The sequence below is a fragment of the Malurus melanocephalus genome, unplaced genomic scaffold, assembly GCF_030028575.1.
Source record: "Malurus melanocephalus ecotype Western Australia unplaced genomic scaffold, MMel_1.1 scaffold_258, whole genome shotgun sequence".
In the NCBI taxonomy this organism is placed as follows: Eukaryota; Metazoa; Chordata; class Aves; order Passeriformes; family Maluridae; genus Malurus; species Malurus melanocephalus.
In genome coordinates, this window is record NW_026623490.1 from 803,819 (window position 1) to 830,848 (window position 27,030).

Consider the following 27,030-nt stretch of genomic DNA (forward strand, 5'->3'; position numbering starts at 1 on the left):
AAGCACCTTAAGCTGTGGAATGTGTACACTGCACTATGGTTTCACCTGTTACTAATATTCAGCTTTGTCCAGTGGCCATAGTGCACACATGAATACAAACCCTCACACAGAAGATACTTTGGGACAGTGGATGGAGAAGTTTAGACTCTTCCACTGGCACAGTGCAGACAGGTGAGGTCTGCTATGCCTGGTCTACTCTGCTATTCTTTTACAAGGRGAGATAAAGATTTTAACTCAAAACATACTCCATCACTGAGGATGCACTGGGCAATGAACAGACTGTTTCTGAAGATGTGCATGATGTGAAGTCAAGGAAGATGCAGATATGTAGCTAATTCCTTTGCCCAAGCTGCTAAGAAACTATAGCCACCCTCTATGGGAACAATATAAGGATTGGATATCATTGGACACCTGTATATCAGTGGTTTTGTTCTTGGCAAAGCATTGCTCATTCTCACACAATGAATTCTCATTCATTGGGAGGCTTGCAGATTCACATTTTCTCATCTTTAAATTACACTTTTAGTCAGAGTTGCATGGCACAAGTAAAGGAAGTTATTTTACAGCTGATCAGCTGGCTGCTCATACATGGCAATGAATTTGTTTCACAACTAGATTCCCATTGCCACTTGCTATCCTTTCTAAGGACACTCCTATCCATGAATCCAGCTGCACAGAGCTCACATGCACATCCCACAGTTCATGGGTAGCCTATTGTTGGTACTAATCAYCTTACCATGCTGTTACCCACCAGCRTKGGAAGCCTYSTTCTAAGGAGGRAGGCATAAGGCATCTACTTGTTTCCATGTTGTTTATTTACAGAAASAGCACATACCCCAAATCCTCATCTGAGTTACAAAATGATAAAGGAAAGCCAAGTCCACTTTTCAGCCATGCTGTGCTCTCAGCACTTTCTGTTGATCTCCTATGTTCGCTTATTCGTCATTCTGACTCACAACAATTCCAGCAGTCAGTGGTCTTTGTTGGCACAACAGAGTCTTAGGCTATAAAACCTAGTGATGACTTGGAGCAGAAAACATCTGCCTTTCCAAGCTGCAGGTTGGGATTCAGTTTAAGCCTTTATTTTAATGTATAGYTCACAGGCATCTGATTTTGYTTTCCTCCTGGRTATTACAGGTTACATAAACAACTGWKATTAAAAGTCCCTCACGYGCTTCTTCTATTCTCACATGCCATAAAAGGAGCCCTTTACAAGRAGCAACACTGTTGCCTTACCACACCCTTCAATTAAAGATCCTTAARTGGCTTTTGCAGTCTTCATTTCTGATGGCATTTCTACAATGGGAATTGAGAAGACATTTATYGAAACTATTAAAATTTTATTGGAATAATCACAAACATGGCAACACATCTTTTCTAAATAGGATAGATAAAGTATTKTAACCCCCAGAGAATCATAGCTTTACATGTTACAGTCATTTAAAGAGAAAACAGCAATCTTTATTTTCTACAAAGGAGGAAATGCTTGATAACATTGCATCTGCTCAACAAATTTACTGGAAAAAAAAAAAAAAAACCAAACCCCTTCATTTTTTAAACAGTCCTTGGAGAAGGAGAAGCACTAGATTTCCCCATCTTCCATCCTTTATCCCTTCCAAAAATTAAAGGAGAGGGAAGCCTTAAAACAGTTTTCCTCTCCCCTTCCAATGCTTCATTTAGCAGTTACTATAAATATTCTTTGTAAAAGCAAAGCCAAAACAAGAGGCATGAAATAGACCTTATCTTCATGTAATTTAGAGAACAACTATTCTTGGATGTTTATAAAATATTGCTACTAATGAGATTGCTAAAGCTTAGTCAATGAAAAGTTATGACAGAATTTGCAATTGTCATGCTTGAAGAAAAGTTTCATCTATTGCCAACCTATTGCAAATTCACTCTGGCCAGCTTCATCCTTTTCAACACACTTTGACTTCCCTCTTTTGCTCTTCCCTAAAAACTTCATGTAACTGGCTCATGACACAAAGCTACMAAGTATTTCAGTAGTGCTACAGTCTGCATGTACCTTTTCTGTGTCTACACAGTTAGTACACAAAAGGGCCGAAACCTTTCAGAGAACAGAAAGCTTTGATAAGACACTATTTAGCTCCTGGGATGAGACGATTTCAAAACTGTACTTTTAAGTAAATTCTTCCTGTCAAAGAGAAAGCTGTATGTGGGCCTTGGTCCCTGCTGTTTACAAAGAAACATTCCAATTTTATCTCATTTACAAATTCTTTAATTATTACACAAYTGCACTTCTATGATTGTGTTAACAGGGAACACGGCTATTACACAATCTGAATTGTTCTAAGGTGACTGTTTTGGGGTTGTAACAATATAGATAGTGCACAGTGAAGCTACAGATCRCAATTTAGTCAGTCCCTTGACAGAAAACTTGGGGAATAAGAAACTTGGCATAGAGCATCCTCAGCCTTAGTAAGTTGCTTTTGGAGAGTAGTTTCCTAACTTCAGCTCCAGTTCAGACTCCTCATCCCCATCCTAGGAACCAACCCCTATCCATAAACTTGTGCTGTAGACCTGCATTCTTGCACCTTGTTCATAGTCCAGCAGCAACCTACTTTTAACTGCGTGTTTCTACCACTTCTTAAATTGCAGTTGCTTAGCCAAGGAAGGGACTTKTGAAGATAACAGTCCAACTTCCTCCTCAAAGCAAGTTTATATCAGGGTGGTCAGGTACTTATTAAATCTAAAGGTGGAGATTGCATATCCCTTCTGGGTGACTGCTTCCAGTGACTGATCATCTTCTAGGTCAAAAAGCTAAAAACATTGTTATTCCCATTCAAATCTAATTGGATTTGTCCCATCTTTCGTGTCCATTGCTACTCATCCTGTCTCCCATGCACCTTGAAGACCTGTCTTGCTGTGAATCCTCCCAYTGAAGGGACTGAACACAACAGTAAAAACCAGTTTTGCCTTAAGCCTGAACATTACTAAACTGTTCCTCCTTTCCCAGCCAAYATGTAATTYCAGACAATAAGCAGGAGTGTTGGCRAGCCGAAACAATTTTACACACATAGATRGATCCCAGCACTTGAGTTAAGAGGGAAACAGGTACACAGCTGGAATAGCTGAAGTTGAGTCATTGGTGTTTCCSCTCAACCTTAAATATGAAACTGAATGCAGAGATAGCGCCTCTTCCTTTCTAACATCCACATTCACCTCCTTGATCAGTTACTGCACTTGACTGAGAACTCTGAAAAATGATCTGTGATTTTCTGTTAAAGACACTACAGTGTATTCTGCAGTGCAAAGGAGCTTAGAAAATCCAGGCAAGTGCAAAATAGCTGAAAACCCCAGAAACTTACAAACAYCCTTCAATTTCCAGTAGTTAAACTAGAGTTTTGTTCCCTTATATCACTAATCTCAAGAACTTCAGAATGGAAGTTTTAAACCATATCCAGCTCACTCATCAGGCCTTTTGTAATTCTCCCTCCAACCAGAAAAACTACTCCAGAAAGTTTAYAAGATGGGGCAAGATTAACAACGGGATTTCAAATAGGAAAAATTCTGAAGCATGAACACAGAAGGTCTATTCCAATTAGTCTACATGTAGACTATGTTAGGTTTCMTAAATTATATAGGCTACATATGCCTTCATTCTCTCAAGCTTCCCCTGTAACAAGCAAAACCATGGAAGTGCAAAAAAAAGATTTTGGCTTGACATGTTCAAACATGGTGCACATGGTTTATTATTTGTTTGTACCACAAACTTTCAATTTTTTAAAATGCAACATTTGCAATAGGTAATAAAAATCTATAAATCCCTGCTTCCAAACTCAGCCCTGAGAGCAAAAGTATTTGGTACAAACAAGCCTAGTAGAACTGACACCCTAGATTTTGCAAAATGTGATCCAAAATGCTGTAGAATATCATGAAGTTAAAAACTTCTATAAAACGTAAGACTCTATTTAAATGAGACACACACATACTGTTAAAAGTAGCCAATTTTATTCAAATAACATTAGCTCTCACTCATAATTGCTTTTTCTCAGAAAGGTTACATATTTATGTGCTGTTTAGTCAAACAGATTTCTCCTCACTGCAGAAGTATTTCAATAGAAGCCAGAGTCTTGAGTAGCCCAGTTAGGTGCCTAAAAATGAATAAAGATTAGAAGAAATTACTATATTATCTAAGTTACTGAAATTTATGACACATTAATTTAAACAATTYTAATACTGTATAAGGATATGAAGTGGCAATGTTGTTAATGAGTGAAGGATACCCTGTAAGATTAAAGCCAATGTTGATATAACAGACACACATACTGTAATTGAGTTATACAGCTAGAGTCCTCCAAGCTAATAGTTTCAAAAAGAAACTAGAAGAACCCAATATAACAGGATAATTTTTCAACTGTGTTTTGAAATTAAAGTAATGGCACACAAGTTTCACATGACTTGCCATAAACAGAATAAACTAGTGCACTACTGCTTGTCCAACTTMCACCAGTATTTCAGCCAAGCAGTGAGGAAGCCCAATAAAACACTGAATTTTTAAGCTCTTCTACTGTGTTGTTTGTTCTGACATTTTTTGTTTTAAAGATGTATGGCTGGGTCCTTAGTGGACCTCAGAGCTACCCATCCCCTTTACAGTGCTGTTCCCCCTTCACTAGGCTTCCCACACAGTAATGTGGAGGGAAGCAAAGCCACATAATCTTGCCAACTTTCCCACTTTCACTGGTTCCACTTAAACGTTTTGATGACTTAAATTATATTCTCTAGAATTTCATTAAATGGGTTAAACAGTTTTGCACAACTCCCCCTCTATATTCCAGTCTTAAGCGCCATTCATTTTTCTTTCAACACCACATATGCACCTATAATTTCTCAAGTACAACTTGGAAAAAGCATTATAACTACTTTCATAGGTCACACTTCATAATCTGCCATTTCCAGGTGGTGGAGACCATTTAAAGGAAGCAGAGTAGAAAACGACAGAAACAGTTATGCAACAGAAGAAAATTGCATGATGAGGAAAAAGGCCAAAAGAAAGCAACAACCACTGGCTAATCTTCACCATAAGAAAATAAGCTTTTTCGAATGTAATTCCTAGTATTAGAACTAGGATTAGGCATATCTGGTGAATTAAGGCATAGGTTAAGAATTATACTTAAGTTTATTTCTCATAAAAAAAAGACAGCAAGAATTCAGAAAAACATAACTTATACCAACCTCAGATCTACCACCCTGATTCAGTTTCTTCTCAATGTTCATAGCCAACATTTGACTACGGAAAGACAGGCTTTTGGTCTTTTCAATCACTTGTTGATAAGGTGAGACTGCATTGTTGCCCATGACTACATGGCCCTAAAACCCAGCAAAGACAGAACAAATGTAACAATTGCTCTAAATGCAAAGACCTTTAATGTAATATTCTAATATTCTGCTTTCAGAACTTTCACAGATCATCTTACAGACAAGATCACAACATAATAAATAACCCACTACAGTTTATTCAGGAACAGAAAGTTCTGATTTCTGTTTTTCTTTGCCGACGAAGTAAAAAATTTAATGAAAAACTCAACAAATTCACTCAGATCRATCTGGCTTTAAACYGAAAGAGAGTAGGTTTAGATTTCCTGTGAGGGTGGAACAGGYTGMCCAGAAAACCTGTGGCTGCTGCATTCCTAGAAGTGCCCAAGGCCAGGSTGGATGAGGCTCTGAGCAATCTGGTAYAGTGGGAGGTGTCCTGGCAGGGACAGTAACTATACATGATCTTTAACATTCTTCAACAAAAACCATTCCATAATTCTATGTACAGTCTTACCAGCTTTGAATCCAGTTTGGCATCTAATCGTGCATTTCGAATCAGATTGACAATCCATCTTTCCGCTTCTTCAGGAGTCATATTTAGTTTATCTGCCAACATACTAAAAGATAACAAATTTATTAAATGCTAAAATAGATTCTCTCTGATGTAGGCAAACATAATTAGGGATTATGGAATATGAGTTAAACGAACACAAAATCTGATTTGTACAAACCAAAATTTATATTCAATAAATACTGCATACCTGGGGAGCTTACTTTCATTTGACTGAAATGACTTTAAAACTYAYATACRTGCTCTCTTGCACAATCTCCCATCCCCACTGTAAGTAAGAAATTTATATAAAACCACCACTATGATTAAAAATAACAACTGAATTGCCTTTTATTCCTATTTAAATACAATCAGCAGCCATGAAAGTATAGACTAACTATTCCAGGAAAATGTTCAGCTAGAAAATTTCACTTCAAAGCTCAGGAACAAGACCCATGAGACAGAGCCTGTACAGAAGATATGACAGGTACACTGTGCTCAAGCTTCTAGCAATTTCAAGGAAGCAAAGTGGGGGAGAACAGAGAAAGGAAAATTCTTAATCAAACAAGCACTCTCATCCAGGAATAATTTCTCCTAATAGTGTTTCCTGTGGCTTTCCAGCTAACTCCTTTAGCTTCCTGCTGGCAGTTGGCTCACACAGAGTATTTGTAACGCTCATTCTTCCATCAGCATTCGGACTAAGGTAACAAACATGAGGTAAGGGCTACGGACATGACTAAAAMGCCAGCTGGCTACACTGAGTTGCACAAGAGGTCAACTTCTCACCATTTTACAGGATCTTGCTTAAAAATATTTTTYTCCACCTGAAAAAGGGGTTTTCTTCTTGATGATTATAAAGTATTTACTTGATACAAATTATCAACTATTAGCTCATCTCCCTGGCTGGACTTCTACATACACTTCTTTATAAGCTGTCTCTCCTATATGGTCTTKATCTCTGACCTTTCTCCCAATTATAAAAGCAAATTCCTTTTTTTCCCCACAGATAAACATGAATTGAATAGAAAAAAAACCAAAATAACTTCAAATATTGGATTTACACTGACTCACTTCAGCAAAATAACACAGCAAATGGGTAACAAGGGTTTGAATTTGGCAAAATAATGGGAAGTAAAATCCAACCCCAGTTGCGCCTGCTCCAGTAGACCTTTTAATCTGAGTTTGAATGAGCAACTGTAAAGGCAGACAAGAGCAGAAGATACCAGGCATGTAAATTTTTGTGGAATTATCGATCATCTGGGTAGAACATGAGATATTTTAATAGAAAAAAAAATGTACAGTCACTTTATTATCCCTAATCAGTGATGTTAAGCATTTGACTTGAAACTAAACTCAAAGTACATGGGGATGTGTGTAATTCTCACACTTCTCTTTTAGAAACATTAGTAAGATTTAGATAAAGTAACTCCCCTTCCACGTGACCACAAGAAAGGCTACTGCCACTACACTGGGAATTAAGCAACCCAACTGTGGGATTACAGAGTGGAACCTCCATTCCTGGAGACAGAGCCTTTCCTAGTTGATTTCTGACTAAGCAGCATAATGGAACACTGCTGTGGGTCCTGCTCAGAGCTGAAATTGGGTTCACAGGATTAAACCAGATGACTCTCAACCTACAACACCTGCACTTCTCTTTTTCCTTAAAAGTCTTTGTGTATTTGGTGGGGAAGAAGGCACAGATTTCCAGAGAACCATTCCAAGCCAGAAATTATGAAGTATTTTACATCACCTAGCAAATAATTCCACCTTTTCCTATTATATCAACATTCYACTACTAGCTCAGCTGCTTTAGAAAAAGCTTTTTTTTTAACTAAAATGTGTTTTTTAAACAAACATACATGTAGCAACACAACAGGAATAACGCACCTTTATACAAGTTATTATTTTCTTGCACATGTATCTGTAAAACTTAAAAATCTTAGAATGAAAATGATAAGAGTAAAAAGAATGTAAAAACCTATTTTATCTCAACTTGTAGCTTTGAGATTTACACAGATTTTAAATTTTAACATAAAACAACTGAAGTTATCAGGTAACACCTATCTTTTAGTGAATAAAGAATAAATCTATTAAGAAACGTAGAACTTCATAACACCTTTAACACAAGGGATGACCTTCCTCCAGCACTTTGATCCCATTTTAGAGTCTCCTTGCAGCCTACAGTGAAGCAGCAAAAGCGCATGGGATACATAATATAGAGGTACTTTCCTGGAAAAGCAACACACATGGCCAAAAAAGCATTCTCGATCCTTTCCAAGCAAATGCTCTGAAGATCTATCCTGATTACAACTCTGTAACAAACACCACTATTCTCCTATCACACTGTTAAAACACGTATTTAATACTCTCAAGTGATATAAAATACAGCTTAGTCTTATACCTGTTTGAAAGTTCAAGTAATAGTAACACAGATTTACARATGCCTATTAACAAAGAGATGCAACAACAGTTGTGTTATAGGCTACCACTGTTTATAAAGATTCCTGCTATAATTCAATAAAAAGTAGTCAATTTAAGCAATTACTGTATTTGCAATTCATATTAACTTAATATTAACATTCTAATTCAACATGTGGAATTGAGCTCCAAATGAACACACCAGGACTTTGGGGACACTGGGTATGAAAGTTCCCATTAAATYCAGTAGAGTTCCAGTAGAACTTCAAATCATAAAATCAAAGTTTTAACTTGGAARTACTGCTTGTTTGGGGGCCTAGAGGTAGTAGAGAGAGACTGTTTTCAAGTCAAAAGCAATTATTCAACTCCGAAATATAACTGTATTTCACGTACATCACATCAGAGCTATAAAACTAGAAACAAAAATACCATGCAAGTGAGATTTCAGTTAGAATTTTATCTGACAACTGAGTACTTTCTCAGTGAAGTTTACACAGTTTGTCAAACTGTCATCCATGACTGATTTTCTGAACTGATAAATGAAKATGTCCCCTTACCCAATGCTGATGCACTGATGGATTCGACAGAAAGTCTCAAATATAAAGAGACGGGCATTCTCAATGAAGTCCTCAAGGCATGCCACTAAGAAGAAATCATTCACAAGCACCTGCGAGTGTAAGCAGAAAGGGAAGGTGAGAACAAACATGTGAGCAGAAATTCAGTGGCAGACTGCCAGTAACTAGGAGCAGCACATAGTATACCTAAGAACATTGCTATGTTCAAAGATGTGGAGAAAAAGCYATAGTTTAGCAGTATCTTTCAGTGTTTCATGGTTCAGCATCTAACTACATTGAGCTGTCAAAAAACCCAACACCACCCAAATGTGAATTAAAGTTTATCAAAAAACATTGGCAATGGAAATCAAACACTATTTCAAACAAATTAGCTGGCCACTGTGTATTTCAGAGGTCTTTACTTAGAGGAAAAGGAGTCTTAAAAATATTTTAAGTCTTACTGTTTCACACTCCCTCAGCTTCTTCTGTGCCCCATCAAAATCAAAGTTAACGTACAAGCATTCCACAAACTCTGTGATAGGGTCCCTGTATGTGTAAGACTCCTGTGAAAAAAAAATAGGAAAAACATCAGAAATCAAGGCCAAGTGGTCCCTCAAGTATTCCTTATACTAAAAAAAAACCCAAACCCAATAGTGGAAACAAGTCCATACATCACCTTAAAAAAAGAAGTTGAACTTTCCAATTTCTCTTATAAAAGCAACATAAAGTTGCTCCCAATAGTCTGGTTAAACAGCCAGAGGTGTAGTTTCACCTTCAGCATTTAATGCTGCAATCTTTGGGTTCAGAAAATGTCAACGGACTAGAGCTGTCTCTGTATCAACCATCCAAATTTCATAAAATGACAATCTTCCTACATTCTGATTTCAAAGATGACTCCAACACCAAATCCTTTAAWCTGAATGATTATTTGATTTTCATGGACAACACAGCTAACAAGATTATTTGATTTTTATGGACAACAGCTAACAAAAAGGCTACTTTCTATACACAAAATACTTAAGTATTAGTGTGCAAATTCAGATGTAATTAAACATCCCCTTAAGTGTTGCTAATGCATATTTTAAGATGCTTAAATCAATATACCAATATTGGCTTTAGCATCCAGTAAGATCAACAGATTAAGGGAATTCCTAAGAGTTATTTTTCTCTATGGATCTAAGTTATTTTTTCCTTCCCCAAAAAACTGCATTTACAATCTCATTATTTAGGTTTAAAATTCAGTTCTATATGTAAATGTTTTTCACACCAAAATTATACTTGTTAACCATTATTAATAGCCTCTTTGCAAAACAGTTTTAGAATAACCATCTCTTAAATTTAACAAGCAACCAACTGCTTACCTATCAGTTCAATATTTGCAAAGATGTTGCAAGTATAAAAATCTTTTACTGTTACTAGAGCAGTACCAGATAAGCTATTTCAAATCTGTGAAATCTCTACCACATGACAATTTAATATCATGAATCATACAGAGTAGAAGAGTACCAAGAAATCTGATAGATTTCAAAACCAMAGCCCAAGTTGGTATTTTCAAGAAGAATATCCTAATGGTGTGCAAGATTAAACAAAAGCAATAAGTTGTAAAATGTTACTTCAAGCATTAGAAATTCATATTATATTAGAAGCTCAATGCTAAATCACATTTTAGGTAAAGATAAAAGATGAGTCATAACACTTAACATTAATTTATAGYTTCTTATGCTACTTTTGGTGAACGCTAATGCTTAAAAATCAGATTAAGGTATGACTAAAATTTGATCTTCATATTGGTTGTGCTTTGCATAGGTAGTTTCCCAAATGCTTGCAGGGGATATAATTGATTGCTAGCCTGTAATAACTGTTCTGTCACATTTCTATATATACACACAGATATAATGTTTATTACTTACAACATTATCAAGTGTTTGAAGTGCAATGGTTTGTATACAAGTGACATGCTGATTTTAGATAAAAAATCTGGGCCATAACCCCACTGATTGCTACCAAGCACAATTCTTTTATTGCTCTTCTCTGTATCTCCATCCTAATATAACTGTGACAACAGAACCCTTATCAAGGGAATGCACACACACAATTCAGTGGTTTTGAAATACAAAGAACCCTTATTCATACAATTTCTTGTATAGATGGTTGAAAAAGAATTAGAACCAARGCTATTTCAGATCTTATTGAATTTTCTGCATTTAATCATATAGAAAAAAATGAGTACATACTCTATTGTACTCACTGATCATTTATGTGAAAGAAGAAAAAAATTATTCTGTCCTCCCATTGACTGACAGGCATTTTACTTCAGTAAAAACTTYCATTGACAAAAAACAAGTATCAAAATACCTCAAATCCTAACCCAGGTATATTATTAGAAGAAAGTTATCATGAAGTCTCCTTAAAACAGAGGCAGAAGATACCAGACACCACAGCCCTTACCTGCTGAATAACCTTCACTAGATCTTTCAGCACTTGTCTGCGTTTACGAACATCCTTATTTGTTATGACKGCTGTAGTCAAATATCTGAGGATATGTGGGCACATTGTCTGAATTGCATTGAGATACCTAGAAAGAAAAAATACAGATGAGATGCTGAGCTCAAAGGTATACTGAAGTTTGCTGATGACACTGAAATTGAAGGAGCTGTTAACTCCTCAAAGGCAGAGAGGCCCTGCAAAGAGATCTTGACAAAGAAATCAGAGGGCTGGGCAAATATCAACTCAAGTATAATAAGGGCAAGCATCAGATGCTGCATCTGGAACAGAGCAACCCTGGATCAGTGTACTGACTGGAGAATGAGAGACTGGACAGCAGAAAGGCACTTGGGAGTTCTGGTTAACAGGAAGTTGAATACGAGCCCCAGTGTGTCCTGGTGGACATCAACCACAGCATCACCAGCTGGGCAAGGGAGGAGATTGTCCTGCTTTTCTCTGCAMTGGAATGGCCTCACCTCAAGTACTGTGTGCAGTTTGGATGCCACAATAAAAGAAAGGTATCAAGCTATCTGAGAGCATCCAACGGAGAGCAAAGAAGACTTCTAGATCTACACATAGTAAGCCAATCCTCTCATAAACAGATACAGTATGTCAATTTTCATTTTTAGACTTGATTTCCCTCAAGAATCCTCTTTAACAGCTTCTAACAAAATCAGAATAGAACAATACCTTTACACCTGCAGCCCTAAGCTCAGCAAAATTGCATGTTCATCACCTGYCTTCAATTTGATTTAAAGAGCCCCATATGGTACAACACAACTTACTGTGGCTGATAGAGAAAAAGGTCAATGATGTTGTCTCTCCCCTTAGGATGATTAAAAAACACGAACAAAGACCAGTGGATGAGCCATGTTCTTTGCTGAAGAGACTGCAGTGGAGAGCTGACAGACTAAGAGAAAATGTAACATTGGTTCAAGTCAGACACAACATAAAGCTTGCTTGATACTAATTCACAGAAACTTGTAACTGCTCAAGAGTTTGTGATTTTAAATTAGCTCCTTGTAACTGTCATCACTCAGGCSWRGTTTGACCTCCAGCTTTTTTGTCATCTTAATGATAAATCTACTGCAATTTACAAGCACAATAAATTTTCCAATATTATATTTCAAACTGTTTGCCAAAACTTGCATTTCCTTTATAACAAGAGCAGAGATTTTAGCTTTCCAAGACTACCATACTAACCTAAGTTACTTCTCTTTTTATTTCTGAATTTTGTTCCTTGTATTCCTCCTTCCCTCAGATATGATCTGGCTTCTTCACCTTTCCTGTTTAACCTCCTTTCTAAATCTTCACAAGATCTTTTTTTTTTTGCCGTAGACCCTCAGATGGTGATGAAACTCTATCATCACTTTCCACCAAGAAAAATATAATGTAATTATCTTCATTTAAACTTGCTGATAATGGACAAACAAAGGTTCAGCTCCAAGTACCTGTATTAGCTCCAAATTTCAATAGCACTTCAGTAACACTGCAAAGTAACACAATGACGATGAACTGATATAGCAAGTAATCATTACTCCAAAGAGCAAGACAACAAACTGCTATGATTCTACCCTAAAAAAATCTTGGAAATKTAATGAACAAGTCAAATAGTATATTATAACCCTACTGAATCACAAAGACAACAAAATTACAGAAGAAAATATTTTAAGACTAATTATCTGCCACATWCACAAAGAACAACTGGGGGACACAAAAAAAAATCTTTTTTTTCAAGATTCTGATTCTGGAGAGTCTTTGACATCTCAAATATTGCCAGGGAAGCTCCACAAGCAAAGAGGAAGAATGAGAGGTCCCTAATCCCTTCAGTTGCTCTGAATTATACTGCAGCCCCACTCTTCCCTTAAGCTCTTGGTGATCACCTGAACTCAGGAGAGTTTTGTCAAGAAGCTGAAAGAGCTAAAAACTATTTCTAAACACAAGCTGYCTTGCATTTTCTGTCAAAAGCACTGTCTTCATGAGGTMACAYAGTTTATTTACATGCATTTTATTCTTTACAGAAAATTAATAGTACAAGTATCTGAAATTTAAGCAATAATTTCACAGAATGATACTTTGCCCTCAAACTCATCTTTAGAATTTTTTTTGGTTTACTATAAATGCATTTGAAAAATATAGATAACAAATTCTTAAGGTGTCAAGAKGCAARCAATCTGAAAAAGAATGCTTYATTATTTCTTCACAAGCATCCTTCRACTCTCCCATTGYCARCATGAAAGTATCAAGTGRAAAGGTAGTAACTACTCTTAAACAAGACTGGAAGTGATATATAATTAAACTTGAGTACTAGTACCTTTAACTTCTCATCTTGTTAAGATGTCCAAGATTTTACTTACATTATTATCTATTGTCTCCTTTAGTCTTGTGAGATCTTCCATGGCTGCATCCCAATTCTGCATCAGGATTTCAGATGCCAGTTTTCCCCAAAGAGAACTTAAAGCATTTCTGTCTGTTGCTGGAACCTAATTGCAACAATAGCAACAAAGTCATGCTAATCATTTTAGTAATAATTAAAATACTACTATATTTTAATAATAATTAAAAATTATTATTTCCTTTTAAARTTACAGAAGATATTTTCTGGCAGTATTTTTCATTTATAAGACATTTCTCTTACATAAACCTAACCCTCCAAATTAAGTCGGCTTTTTTYCCSTCAAAAAARCAGCCTAGGCATGGAAGAAAGAATWGTAAAATTTCTTAAGCAGAAATCAGGAAAACCTGTCAAAGAAAGACAAAGATCCATGCTGTTGCAGTTTTAGTTAAAAAAAAATAAAAATAGCTCAGCAGCAGCTGACACATTAGTTCCAAATTTGGGGTTTTTTTTGTTTCATCATATAAAAATGCTTCTAAACTAGTAAAACRAAGTTATTACAATGCAGATTCCTGAAGAACTCATAATAGTAAGTAACCACCCTCAAAAAGATAGCATTCCAAACTTTTCCTGCTAATGCCTTGCCCAGAAGTGTACYTATTACAGAAATGTCCAGAAGAACTGCAACTTTGCAGCAGCGAATCAATTTCCTGGGAGGGTAGTCCTAAGGTSTAGCKGTGTTAGTTTAATACAGGAACGAGTTATATAATGTAACTCATTCCTATATAATATAATTCATAGTGTCAAATTCAGTTYTCAGACTAGTTACAATAGTTCTTTCACAGATTATGTTTCATCACACAACTTTAAACAAATCCTCAACCCATTAGAATTAGTAACTAAAGTCCTGTATCAAGCCATTACCAGCACAAAATCAGTACTTTGTTTTTTGTGATTAGTTACTTGACATTTAAGAACACAATTCTATGGCCAGAATTAAGGCATTAAGAATGAAAGACAGCTGCCCACAAACCTACATCTATAACTTTCACTTCCCCTCTTGGCACAYAGAGAACCTGTAACACTGAAAATCAGCTTTCCCATCAAAATTTGAACTAAAAACTCAATTCATTCCTACTTTAAACCCTATTCTTCTGATTAAAGATACATTTTCTAATTTTTCTTCTTTACTCCAATTACAGAAATTAGTGTGGCTTGCTCTAGCACTATTTCAGAGAGTTAAGATKACTTTTAGATAGGAATAGAAATTAGCATCAAAGTATGAACCACAGTTTCAGCAATCAATGCACAGATCCATGAAATACTGATTTAAACTGCATCAACCGAGCTGCCAATTTAGTAGATACTTAGCTGAGAAAGTTCACATGCTCTGTGTTGGTTCCAAGTGACTTAATTAGAGGTAGCTATTCATAATCACTGCTTTAGGTACTGCACCTGTTCCATCTACATTATCTACATTTTCAAGMAGTTACCTTRAATTTCCAWTTGTTAGTRAAGCAGTACATTCACTGACCAGCAACAATGAATTTACTGTGTTGAGATTCTTACAAGACATTAATCTTTATTCTCAAARTTCATTCCCACATGTAACAAATTATATGAGTTACAACATGAAAAGAATTGGTTCAGAGATGATGGATCTAGTTCTACATTTATCATCTAAGCTGTTTACATTTCATAGGGAGATTACTTATACTCTTAAATCCATCACAAAATTCAAGAGGACAGATGAGTGTTCARACAAGAAGCTAGCAGTTCACCACTACCACCAACTACATTCAATCCACCTGCAAGCTTTCAACTGCTGTTGACWACATCTGTGCACAAAATCAAGTATYCATAAACACAAGTATTCATTTTGCCATATTCTATAATTGTTACAAGACTTACAAATTTAAAGAAGAATTCTGAATTCTGCTTCAAAGTAACACAATTTCTGAACAATATARTAACTGTTAATAAGCATCAGTAAACTTTGGCATACAGTAATTGTTTCAAAAAGTTCAAGTGTTATATTCTAAAAAGTATTACAGATAATTTACTGGTTGAACTATTTCACTGAAAAAACACCCCATTAAGCCCCAAACCAAAAACCAACCAAAACTTACCAGAACTCTAAAGAAGTAGAGATATTCTGCAGCYCCTGAGTAGTTACCACACTCATACTGGAATTTGGCATACCTGTAGAGTGTATCTAGGTACTCTTGCCTAAACTGAAAAGGAATACAGTAAAAGCATTTATTCACTAAAAAAGAAACATGCTGTCACAAGCCAATCTTAATAGTACAGTATGCATTGAAATCTGCAGCTTTTCAAAAGATATTGTATATAGGAAAAGACAATAGAAAACTTTTATACTCTCAATCCACGCTATGCCATGAAAGATTACACCAATACTGGAAAAAGATGAAATCTTGCATTACAAAGTAAAGCACACTAAGTTACACAGGTGTAGGTAGCATTATGTTTCAGCTTTTTTTTTTATTTGTATAAAAATTCAAAGTTCAAAGGCTTAAATGTTAGTATCAGGAATTCTCTYAGGTACATTGACAGGAGACAGGGCAAAATGCTAGGCCATGCTTGGTCAAAACACTGTCAGCTGTGAGGGAAGTTGGGTGGACATACTTAGAACTGAATTCCAACAGCTAAAACACTTACCCCATGCTTCTCAGCTAAGTAGTCAAACAGCATCCGACCATCTCTATAATAAAAGGATAGAAAGCAATGTTTTTACAAAACGAATTGATACTCACCATCCAACACACTACACAATGCAACACAATTTTAAAAATAAAATACACAAAACTGAGTATGAGTTTAGAGTAACATTCCTCCACTTGGTCAAAAGCAGCCACAGAAATAGTTATCTATGRCTAAAAGTGTCAGGAAGTTTCAAAATTTTTAGATTATTCTTATTTTAAATAATGAATGCTACCTGCAACAATAACTACAGTTAAGAAAAGCTTAAATTAATTAAATTTAATTTTAATTTTAAATTATTTAAAACTTAATTTTCAGGTTTTAAATTTGATAGCATCCTTAGCTTTCAGTATGRAAGTTAAATTCTGCATTAGAGTTCTGGCCAGTCTCACATTCTAATTCCAGAGCACTTAATCTAAACAGCCTTGATTTTAACAGRAGCAAAGACTAAAGTAAATAGAAATAGAAAGGAAGCTTATCCACGCTTAGCACTGAGACAGAGTGGGTCRCAGGAATATCTCTACCACAGCGAATATCTGCAGAATACAAAACTATAAAAAATAATCATACTAGTAAGTTCTAAAAATCGATGGTAATATGATCACACCTCTGAAGACTGTTTTATATTTACCATTCATCTAGGTAATACTGCTTGTTCTTTTAGTACTAAAGAGAAGTTTAAGCCTCCAGGAGGCAAGCTCTAAATTCCCTGGGACAAAGATACAGTAAAAAGTGTATGCAAGGGAGGATTTTCCCATTTACTTTAAAATCAACTGACTGCAAAAATGTGAATTTGTTTMATTAGTGTCTTATACTACAGGGAAATGGCAAATTGGCAAGTGAGCCAAAAATTACAATCCCCAATCATACCTATGAAAGCAATTAAATAATCTCATGGATTTGTTCCAATAGAACATACTTTAAGGATGAGGAATACTATCACTCTGTAATTTTAAAGTCAACATCCTCCAACTCCCAGAAAAGTGAAATGTTTTGGCTTATTCTTGAAAGAACTTCTACCTGCAAAGTCTCCTTTACACATAATTTCCCAGACTTGGATATTCCTAACAGTGCTGTCATGGATCAAAAGCTGGGATCTAAAGTCCCGATAATAGGCAGCTATGAATTTGATCCAGATTCAAAATCACCAGCCAGAACTCCCAAAAGAATCAAAAGTTCTTTCTACTATCTACAGCACACTACTTAGGTCTAGACAGATGGACATCTTTCTTTCAGCCCCATTGTACCCATTACCATCCAACCACAATCTCARTTAGAACTACTGCTGACCCAATAACCAAAACCAGAATTTCCAAGCTGTGAAGTTTCCAGACATTTTGCAAACAAAAATCACATACCAGCTGTAAAACAAAAAGCTGCATATGAGTWGTAGGGCCATTATTCTACAGCATTAGGCAAGTTATATTGGAGGCGTTTATTGCCTGTATCTCTAGCTCCCAAAGGAAGCATTTCTAATTTGAAGTACATACTACTGACCAACTTCTGTGAATTARAAGTCAAGTAACAGCACATTTCCCAAGAAATGCCTGTATTTTAGWAACTTCCTTCTAGGCTAAGTATTATTATAAAATAATAATAAGGCAAAGCAAGAATTGGACAAGATCTTTGTATGTTATAGCTGTGGTAATAACAAGAAGACTTTCAAATAGCTCTACTGCCATATTAACTGGGACTTTCAAAGCTATACCTCCAAAAGCAAGTGGCTCCTGGCTTTATATAATCACAAGTCATAAACACAGTTTCTTTATGCAATTATCTGATTTGAACATCCATTCTGAAATCAGATACAAAGGCAGCTTACGTAATTAACATTTTTTTTTTACAACAGAATCTTCAATACAATCTTAAGTACAACATTTCTATCCTGGTGATACTAGGATAGGAAAATAACTTTTGACATGCTGCAAAGCTAACAGATTTCATGATTCCTACTGACATCTTGCTTCATGCATGCATTGAGACATAACACACTGCACCTCACCATTTCTGCACTGACCAAGATCTGAATTAAYCTATATCAAATTCTGAAAACTATGCCAAAAGTGGCAGGGGGAAGAAAAATGGATGATAATCTGTATTTGAAACAAAGAGCAAATTTTAATCAAGTTCCTCTCCCTTAAGGTACCCATATTCTTTAGAGGGCTTGCTCCCAAACAAAGGTATACTCATTGAGATTTCAGAAGACTAGAAAGAAGATCTTGTGCATACAATATTTTCCTAAGAAATTCCAGAAGTAAAGTAACAGTGTTCCATATCAGTGGATGCATAACAATAAACAAGTACCGCAATCACCTTCAAGTTGAGCCATAGGTGCTCTGATACAATATTTAAAATTCTAGGGCAGGTAAGGCTGAAGAAGAGATCCAATTAATACTCCACAGTTTGYAAGACACATTTATAATAGCAATAACAATGTTTCCCATGTAAAGGAAATGAGCAGTAATTTATGCCAGACAAATACCTGCTCACCTCTCTACCAAAGATGCAATTATTCCTCAGTCACTACAGCTGAACTCTTTCCCACAGAGCCCAATTCAAGCTTAACCATGGTGAAACTCTGATAGACCTTAGATAAAATGTGTAGACAAACTCAATCTATTTTATTACTCCCATAAAAAYATTAAGAAATTGGATGATCTTAGAAAGACTGTTATAAGCCCTACCTTACAACAAGTTGGAACAGTTTGGGGGTGGAGAGGGTAAGGGGAAAAAGGAAAGAACACCTTAAAGAAATATGTGCTCGAGGCTGAAAGGATGCTTATTCACCAGGCCTCCCAGACTACTATGACACTCCATAATCCTTTGTGGAAGGCAGAAAAGTGAATCTGACCTGTTTTAACCCATATTTCCCCTCAAAAAGCCCTAAACCTGATCAAAACCAAACAAAAAAGTCCCAGTGATTGGGGAGTGCACTGGATGACAACTGTCACTTGTCCCAAGTTGATTCATAAACATTACAAACAATAGTGCCTTCTGCATAAAAGGTAAAAGCACTGAAAATAGCAAACTGTGTCCAGTAATTCCAATTACCTGACCACAAGCACTACTTAAATACTGTCTGGAAATACAAATGTCTTTCTYGCAGTCACTACATAGAAAGCATTCCTAGCAGCAACACTGGAGAGGTACCAATAAGCCATCTTGACAARTTATGCTAGAAATTACCTAGTGGACTGCATTTGCCTCGTAGTCTCTGGATCCTCAAACATCTTGACAATAGGTTCCGTTTCAGCTTGAAGCTGCTTCAGCTGTGCAACAACAGTTGTTCTTTTTTCACGCAAAGCTGAACACATAAACGAAAAGATTTTAATATAATGCTTTAAGTTTTTAGATGAACCAACCTGTAGATCCATGGTGCTGACATTTGAACCCATCTTCCCAATTCCTACCTCACTTGCCCTCTCAGTCAAGTCTCAAATCCAGATGTACCTTACAATTCTGTAACTTAGTAAAAACTCCTAACATCCGCGTTTTTTCCTCATGTGTGGAGGCCACCAGAGAACAGGTATAGCTGAAGCAGAGTCTGTATTAGACAAGATATCTTCAGTCTTCCATTAAGGGAAAAACAACCTTTTAACTACGTTCACTTATTCCAAACAAACTTGGAAAAAAGTAAACAGTCCAATGATACCACAAAGATTGATTTTCTTCTGGCTGATGATCACTTTCTGAAAGCACATTTACAGAAAACTAAAACTTGATAGGAAAAATTTCCAGCCGCTAAACCGACAAAATTGTGATTTTGAATACTCTGTGTTTAATGGAGACACTAGGCCCTTCATGAAAAATTCATAGGAAATTGAACTAAAAGTTTTAGAGTGATTGTTTTACACAGACCACAAATTCCTCACCATGTGCTAGCAATGTAATAAAATGAAGACTCAAAAAAAACAAACCCAGTGTGTATGTTTAAAAAAAACAAAGGAAAAATCACCCTGACATTGGCTATGTGACCCAAGAAACATATGGGATCAGAGAAGCCAAGACTAAATCCCAGGAGATAAATGCAGGAAACTGTGAAAGGGAGCCACACACCAGAACACTGAATGCCACGGAGAACAGAGTCACCATTTCTTTCATGATTTGACTACACAGATATTTGAACAGGACATCCAAGGTGGACTAACACCATAATGGTGACCCAACCTATATATAAGAACAACTTGCCTGACAGGAAGTGTTCCAGTAAGGAGAAATTATCTCCACCTTCAGTTGACTCTTGAGATTATAAAAGAGGAAGGGGAAACAGATGAAAGTAAAAACATTCAGTTGACTTACTAAGAATACGAAAATGTTTTCCTGCGACATCTCCTGGATGTGTAATTGTAAGTTGATCTCATGGAAGACAAGACAAAAGCAACTATAAATTGTGCAGGGACATTTCTAATTATAAATGTGTAAGTGAACTTAGTTTTGAGTACTTTAAACAGTGAAGTCTTAAAAAAGAACAGCGTAAACTTCTAATGACACCAGTGATTCCACAAGAACCACCTGTTCATACACATTCTGATAAGCGCTGATAGACGAAGATGACACCAGAAAGATCTCAAGAGTAAGTTAACACCTTTGCATAGGAAGCTGTGCAAGCAAGCACCCTGAACAACAGACTTTGTGTGAAAGAACTAGCTTTGCTTCTGTCAATTCAATAAAAGCCACAGACCAAACAATGCTAAGTCATTATTCAAAGAAAACCCCAAATCCTGCCAAACTGATGACGTAAAATCTTAGAGATGCAATGTTTTTGTTATACTCTCTTCAAACAATTGTGGAAATCGCTGATCTTTAATGAAGGCAGAGCTTTCTGTGGGAGCAAATCCATTCAACTTTCTTGCAGCTGTGACCTTATGAAGTTATACWTTTAGGCAGTCTGCTTAAGTAACTGGCTATGATCAGAATTCCAAAGAYATTTGAATATTTACTTTGTGGAAGTCTGCAAGAATTACTATTTCTTGTGTCACTTACTACCTTAGTATTTTACTTCTTATTTACTACTGATAACAGTAATATTCTTCAACAGGTTAAAAAGGCTGAAGCAGGGAAAGAAAGAGGAATACCTACTCAACTTTGAGATTWTTTACAGCCTTGATAAAGCCTGACTTTTAATCAGTAGAACTGCTAAGTAACCTAAAGGTGAAGCTATTGTTACAACTCTTTCTTAGATCACAGAAACGAAATCCTCTGGCTCTCATTATATGTTACAAGTTTCATGTGTCACCCTAGACAYACCCATAATAACATCTAATGCTAGTACAGATGTGGTCTTGAAATYGACCAAGACTAAACACTGACTTCAATCTCCATAAGTCTATTAGTTCTCTGTGTATCTTTCCAAAGAGGCAAGTGGCCACCTCTGCAGTTTCAAGAGCCTGAAAAGAGCAAGATCCAGAGGAAGAATGCAACAGCACCCAAGTTGCTTCCTCCYAAGATGTAGGCAAAATAGACTGTAGTCCCAATAGCTAAGAAAAAGGAGAGGAATTCCCCAACACGAAAAGAAGATGGAGATAGAGGAAGACGTGGATATTGCAAGACTAGGTCAGGGAGAAAAACAAAACACCCAACCCACTAAAAAAAAAAAAAAAAAAAACAGGAAAAAACCCCTCAGAATCAAAACACCCATGAAGGACAGAAATTAGAGAAAGCTAGGTAATCTCATTTTCTCCCCATTCCCCATGCTCCTCAAGATGATAGAAACTTAAGTAGTAAACAGCAAAGTTCCTAAAGTCATGGATAAGACAGGAAGAAACAATGTCCATTATAATTTTAAAATTTATTTTCTTCCAGAAAAGCAGCAATTTTTATATTGACAGAATTGAGGAAAACGTGCATTTTTAAAAATATCTTTCTCTCTTCAAAATCTAAAAATCAGTCACAGACAAATTAATGGAATTACTTCCAATGYAACTATAGTCTTAACATATTGGATRCTTTAAAGGAAAAGTCACCAAATGACACCAAATCATCGTGCAATAGTGTTGCATTTGACAGATGAAAAGCTAGTGCAACTCCCATTAGGCTAYCTTAAAGTGCTTGAAATTACCAAATCAGCAATGAAATACTCCAGAGGTCACTCAAAGGTTAAGCTCCAGCCAGACTAAAAACCCCAAACTTCCCAGGATTAGGGCATTCTATTTGTCTAAGTATTGCACATTCCTTTGGTAACACCAAAGTTAAACAGTATATAGCTTTTGAATGCAACAAGCAAATTACCATCAGTTATTTAGCATTTTAAATAGAAAGGCTGCAAAACAGGTTTTACATCTAAATGAGCAGCTTACCATGAGGAATTTCATCGGAATAAAGATTTTTGTACACATCCATAGCAAAATCCACCATGTTGGTATCACTAAGGAGATCCAGTTTTCCTTGGAGTAGCTCTTTTTCATTGTATATCTGAAATAAGAATTATTAACAGATTTATTTGAATAGTGTTAAAGAGTTTCAATTCATACTATATAGTTGCCTTTATGGAACAGTTTATGGACTTCTGTACAAATGAATTGTCTTAAATATCAAATCTCACAGCTTTACCATTAAGAATACCCACTATAAAGCCTCTCTGCATTTTCACTCTTGGCAAAATACCAAATATTTCCTGCTGTCTGTGAAAGCAGGTACTTCAAAAGCTAATTAGAAGTAACATTACCAGTCTCTTAACAAGAATAGTAAGTCCTATTGCAAAATTATATCCATGTATCTTAAAAAAATAGTAAAACCATCATCATATTTTTCTTTCAAAGTACTGAATACTTTCCTACTAAAGTATTCCTATACTATTCCTATACTAAATAAAATGCTGAACAGCATGGACTAATTCAATTATTTAAAGCGGATCTCAGAAGAGATGCACAAGATTAAATTTATAATTTAATTATAGTGAAGATTAATCTAAAATATATTTCTAAGTCTATAGCACAAGAACAAATTTAGAGTGGCTATGTAATTGGATGGTGTGCTTTTAAGCTTTTCAAATTGTTTTTCAGAGTTCATAATTTTGCAGGAAGTTGCAAACTGCTGTTAGTCGTTGAAGATGTATGTGAGAGCCAAATCCAGTATATTCCTCAAACACACATTTGCACGAGAGCTGTATTACAACTCACCACACCACATTTATAGACATCTCAGATATAGAATCTGCACAAGTTTAAYATGGCTCTGAACATTGTGTTGTTCAACATTTACACTACAAAATTAACTGTTTAATAAACTTCAGCTATCTTAAGAATGCTAATGTAAAATGYCCCAAGATGACAGACATTATGCAAAATCCACATGCTAGCCATGACAGTGAGTTACGTCAAGTTGTCTCAATGTTAATCAGTTCAATTCTGAAGCCTAAAGTAAGATGTATTTTAAATTCAAAATTTATGTAACTTTGCACATTTTGCTTACATTTTAAAATAATTCAGACGGATAACASTTTAGTCTAAAGTATCTGAAGTACTCGTCTGAGGTATCTCCAGCATTAYTAGGTTCTTCGTAGCAATTTAACGTAAGATCTAAATAAGGCCAACAAGGGATAACTCCAGAAGAGACTTATATTTGTTTCCAACACAAATTCGTGACGGCATGGGTTTCAAATTAAAATAAATCAATATCACTGGCGTAASCCCACACACCGCCCTGAGCTCCGGCTGCGTGACAGCCCTAGCACCAAGAGTCGCAGGGCTATACAGTGTCACACACTATGGGACTGCGAGGGACACCTTCGGCTTTTCCCTTCTCCTAACRCAACTGAGGGAAAGACACTATACCAAATCCGGGGAAGGAGAAAGTGCAGGAGTTCTGTGCTSCYTCGCAAGCGAGCGGGCGAGGAGCCKCGCGGCGTGATCAAGGAGCGATTCCCTCGGGCCTCCGCTCGGCCCCGCTCCCGTCCCGTCCTCAGCAGCCCCACACGCTTCGCCCTCAACCCACGCGGCACAGGAGCCCCGAGCTCCTCCCGATGGAGGCTCTGAGTCCCTGACGGGCGGCGCCAGGCCCGCGCAGGGTCCAGGCCCACTGGAGGAAGCCGCCGGCCGCGTCGCGCCCAGGCCCACGGGAAGCACCGGCAGCTGGCGGCAGGGCTCGCCGCTTTCCCCCGCCCGCAGCCAGCCTTCCCACCCTCAGAAGAGACACGCACCTCCTTGACCGAGAGGAACTCCAGCAGCGGGAAGACCAAGTGCCGGTCCAAGAAGTGCGCGATCTTGGTGGTCAGATCGTACTCCGCCATCTTGGCGCCGGCAGAGAGGAAGGGCAGAGGCGCGGCGCGGCTTTTGTGGGCACTGCGCCTGCGCGGCCCCGCCCCGCGAGCGGCGGGGAGAGATTGGCGCCTGCGCACTGGGGAGGAGGGGAGCGGGCGGCGGGGGCGGGGCGCGGATGGGCCCGGTGAGGAGGCAAAGTGGGGGCGGCGGCGGCTGCAATGGTTGGGCGCTTTCTCTCTCTCTCCCTGCCCTCACTTCCACCGCTCCTGTGCCCGAGGCGGATTTAGGGCCGGTCCGAGGGCACGGTGTGGGAGCTGGGGTAGGGCCGAGTTGGGTGAACAAATGCTGGGCGACAGTTTGGGGCAGTCCAGCTCAATGGAGTGGSACTTASGGAGRGGTGARCATCTCCTGAAAGCAGCCGTGAGGTGCGAGTCCRGCCCCCACATTTTGTGCGTCGTATGGGAGCTTGACTTCATTTAATCTGGCAAAGAGGATCTRAAAAGTRGTCTAAGTYGTCCTTGGCACCAAATGAAAAGTTTGCTAAGGGTTGGTCCATGTTGGCCGTGGTTCCAAGCTCTCCATGGTGAGACCATGCCAGAGGAGATGGTAAMAGGAGTCTGGGAGCTGCTGGACAATGGCTTCTACAGGGAAATCCAAGCAAGTGCAGAAATGTATTGCTGARTCTTGCCACTGGAATAGAAGAATCAGTAATATTGATGATGACTTGCATATTGCTTGTARCCATTGTAAGGAAATATTGTTACTGGCTGCCCAGGGAAGCATTTGAGCTACCACCCCTGGAGGTATTCAGAAAATGTGGATGGGGCACTTAGGGACATGGTTTAATGGTGGACTTGGCAATGCTAGGTTAATGGTTGGACTAGAACTCAGAAGCCTTTTCCAACCTAAATGATTCTATGATTCACCATGTTGACTGGCCAGAAAGATAAAAGGCTTGTTTTCCTGTTACACTTTGTAAATTTCTGTCAGGACACACAATTGAGTTTAGTAAGTCAAGCCTCTTCTCATAAAGCATGACTAAAACCTTCATCATGAGGAAACTTTTCCTTTCCTGAGCAGAGGCATAATAATTTGCTTAGTGATTCACAAGACTACAGACTCTGTCTATGCTATTAGCTACAATAGCTGTTCATGTGGAATAGTAAGTTAATATAGTTGAATTAGACTTGGATGGTTTGTTTTATGTAAATGGGAGGTGAGGAATAATGAGGCCATAGCATTTTACTAAGCCAGTGTTCAGTCAGCTAGCAATGTTCTTGCTAGCTTAACATAAAGATGTAAAGGCTATAGAATTAAGGATGTGAAAGGCTGGTGTTTTAGAGGTAAGACTTCATTGCATCTGAATGATGCCCTGTAAGGGAAAAAAAAGGTATGCAGTAGTATGAATTCAGTTTTTCATATGACACTGAGTTATTAACGTTCATGTAAATCTGTAAATCTATGGTGTGTGTAATTTTGTATTGGTAATACTCAGAACATCATCTGTGAGAAAGAATCCCTTTTTATCTGCAAGACAACCTTGTATTTTTCACAGTAGGTATAGATACTGTTTAGTTTGATACTACATACCACTGATGACATACATAACCTAATGGCGAAAACTATCCTAAATTCTTTTTTTCCCATAATAACTGTGTGGGTTTCACCGAGGCCTGTTCAAAKTTGCCACTGCTTTCACCTCATGACAGTCAGGTTACAGAGCTGCCAGTGGAAGACCCTCAGCACTACAAAATGCTAAAGCATCCAAGGTGCCATGCAGTGCTTGGTTCCAGTCGATGAGTGACTCTGCAAGAAACAAGTAGGGAGTGGAAATGTGTCAAGAACTAGCTGGGGAGAGCCTTTTAGAGAGAGACTGTTAAAACAACACTGTGCCAAGGTAAAGTATCAAGAAAATAGTTTAAAATTCCCTAAGTGAAATATGCTCTGTGCTGAGGATTACTGTTTTACAAAGAGGGTGTCTAACTGCTTTATCTGTACCATCTAGTGAAATAGCCCTCTTGGTGAGAATTGTTCTAAAATACATTTAAGCTTTCATGGCAAAATAGTCTTAGCCAGTCTTAACTGAATAACAGGAAATTTGAGTTTATTTTGAACTTTTGCACRGACACCTGACTGAGGAATTATACAAGGCTTAGTATCTCTAGGCCAGAATTCATTTTTGACATAGAACAGGCTTAGRGCTGAAGTCCTTTAGTCTAGTGAAGTACTTTCCTTCTGGAAATTCAGTCCACTGTGCTTAAGATTCTTAGCACCAGTGTACTTAAGAGTGTTAGTTTGGGTAATGAAATAAAAGCCATTTGGCTGGAACTATCTAGAAGATTATCTTAAGAAAATCAACAGGAATGTGTCTTGCTTGGGCTAAGTCTTTTGATTTCATAATTCCTAMATAGTGAGGAAATTTCATCTAAAGGATTCTGTTTACATAATTGGTTGTCATTTATCTTATTGTTAACATGACAGTGGAATCCAACA

At 37.3% G+C, this 27,030-nt stretch overlaps 1 protein-coding gene across 2 annotated transcripts; it reads right to left on the reverse strand.

The window, feature by feature from the left end:
• Window positions 1-3,955: 3,955 nt before the first annotated feature.
• EIF3E (eukaryotic translation initiation factor 3 subunit E) lies at window positions 3,956-24,603 on the reverse strand. 2 transcript variants are annotated; one of them, XM_057375777.1, is made up of 14 exons: window positions 24,477-24,603; window positions 22,636-22,750; window positions 20,639-20,695; window positions 19,526-19,643; window positions 16,298-16,340; window positions 15,748-15,852; window positions 13,641-13,766; window positions 12,069-12,193; window positions 11,248-11,374; window positions 9,261-9,362; window positions 8,803-8,912; window positions 5,792-5,894; window positions 5,197-5,331; window positions 3,956-4,115 (listed from the first exon to the last, which is right to left on the reverse strand). In XM_057375777.1, exons 1-14 carry the CDS (start codon window positions 24,564-24,566, stop codon window positions 4,077-4,079), a joined length of 1,395 nt encoding a protein of 464 aa, XP_057231760.1. In that variant the 5' UTR covers window positions 24,567-24,603; the 3' UTR covers window positions 3,956-4,076. The 2 variants fall into 2 exon arrangements, with proteins under 2 accessions (XP_057231760.1, XP_057231761.1); XM_057375778.1 differs by lacking the exon at window positions 20,639-20,695.
• Between the last annotated feature and the right edge of the window lie 2,427 nt (window positions 24,604-27,030).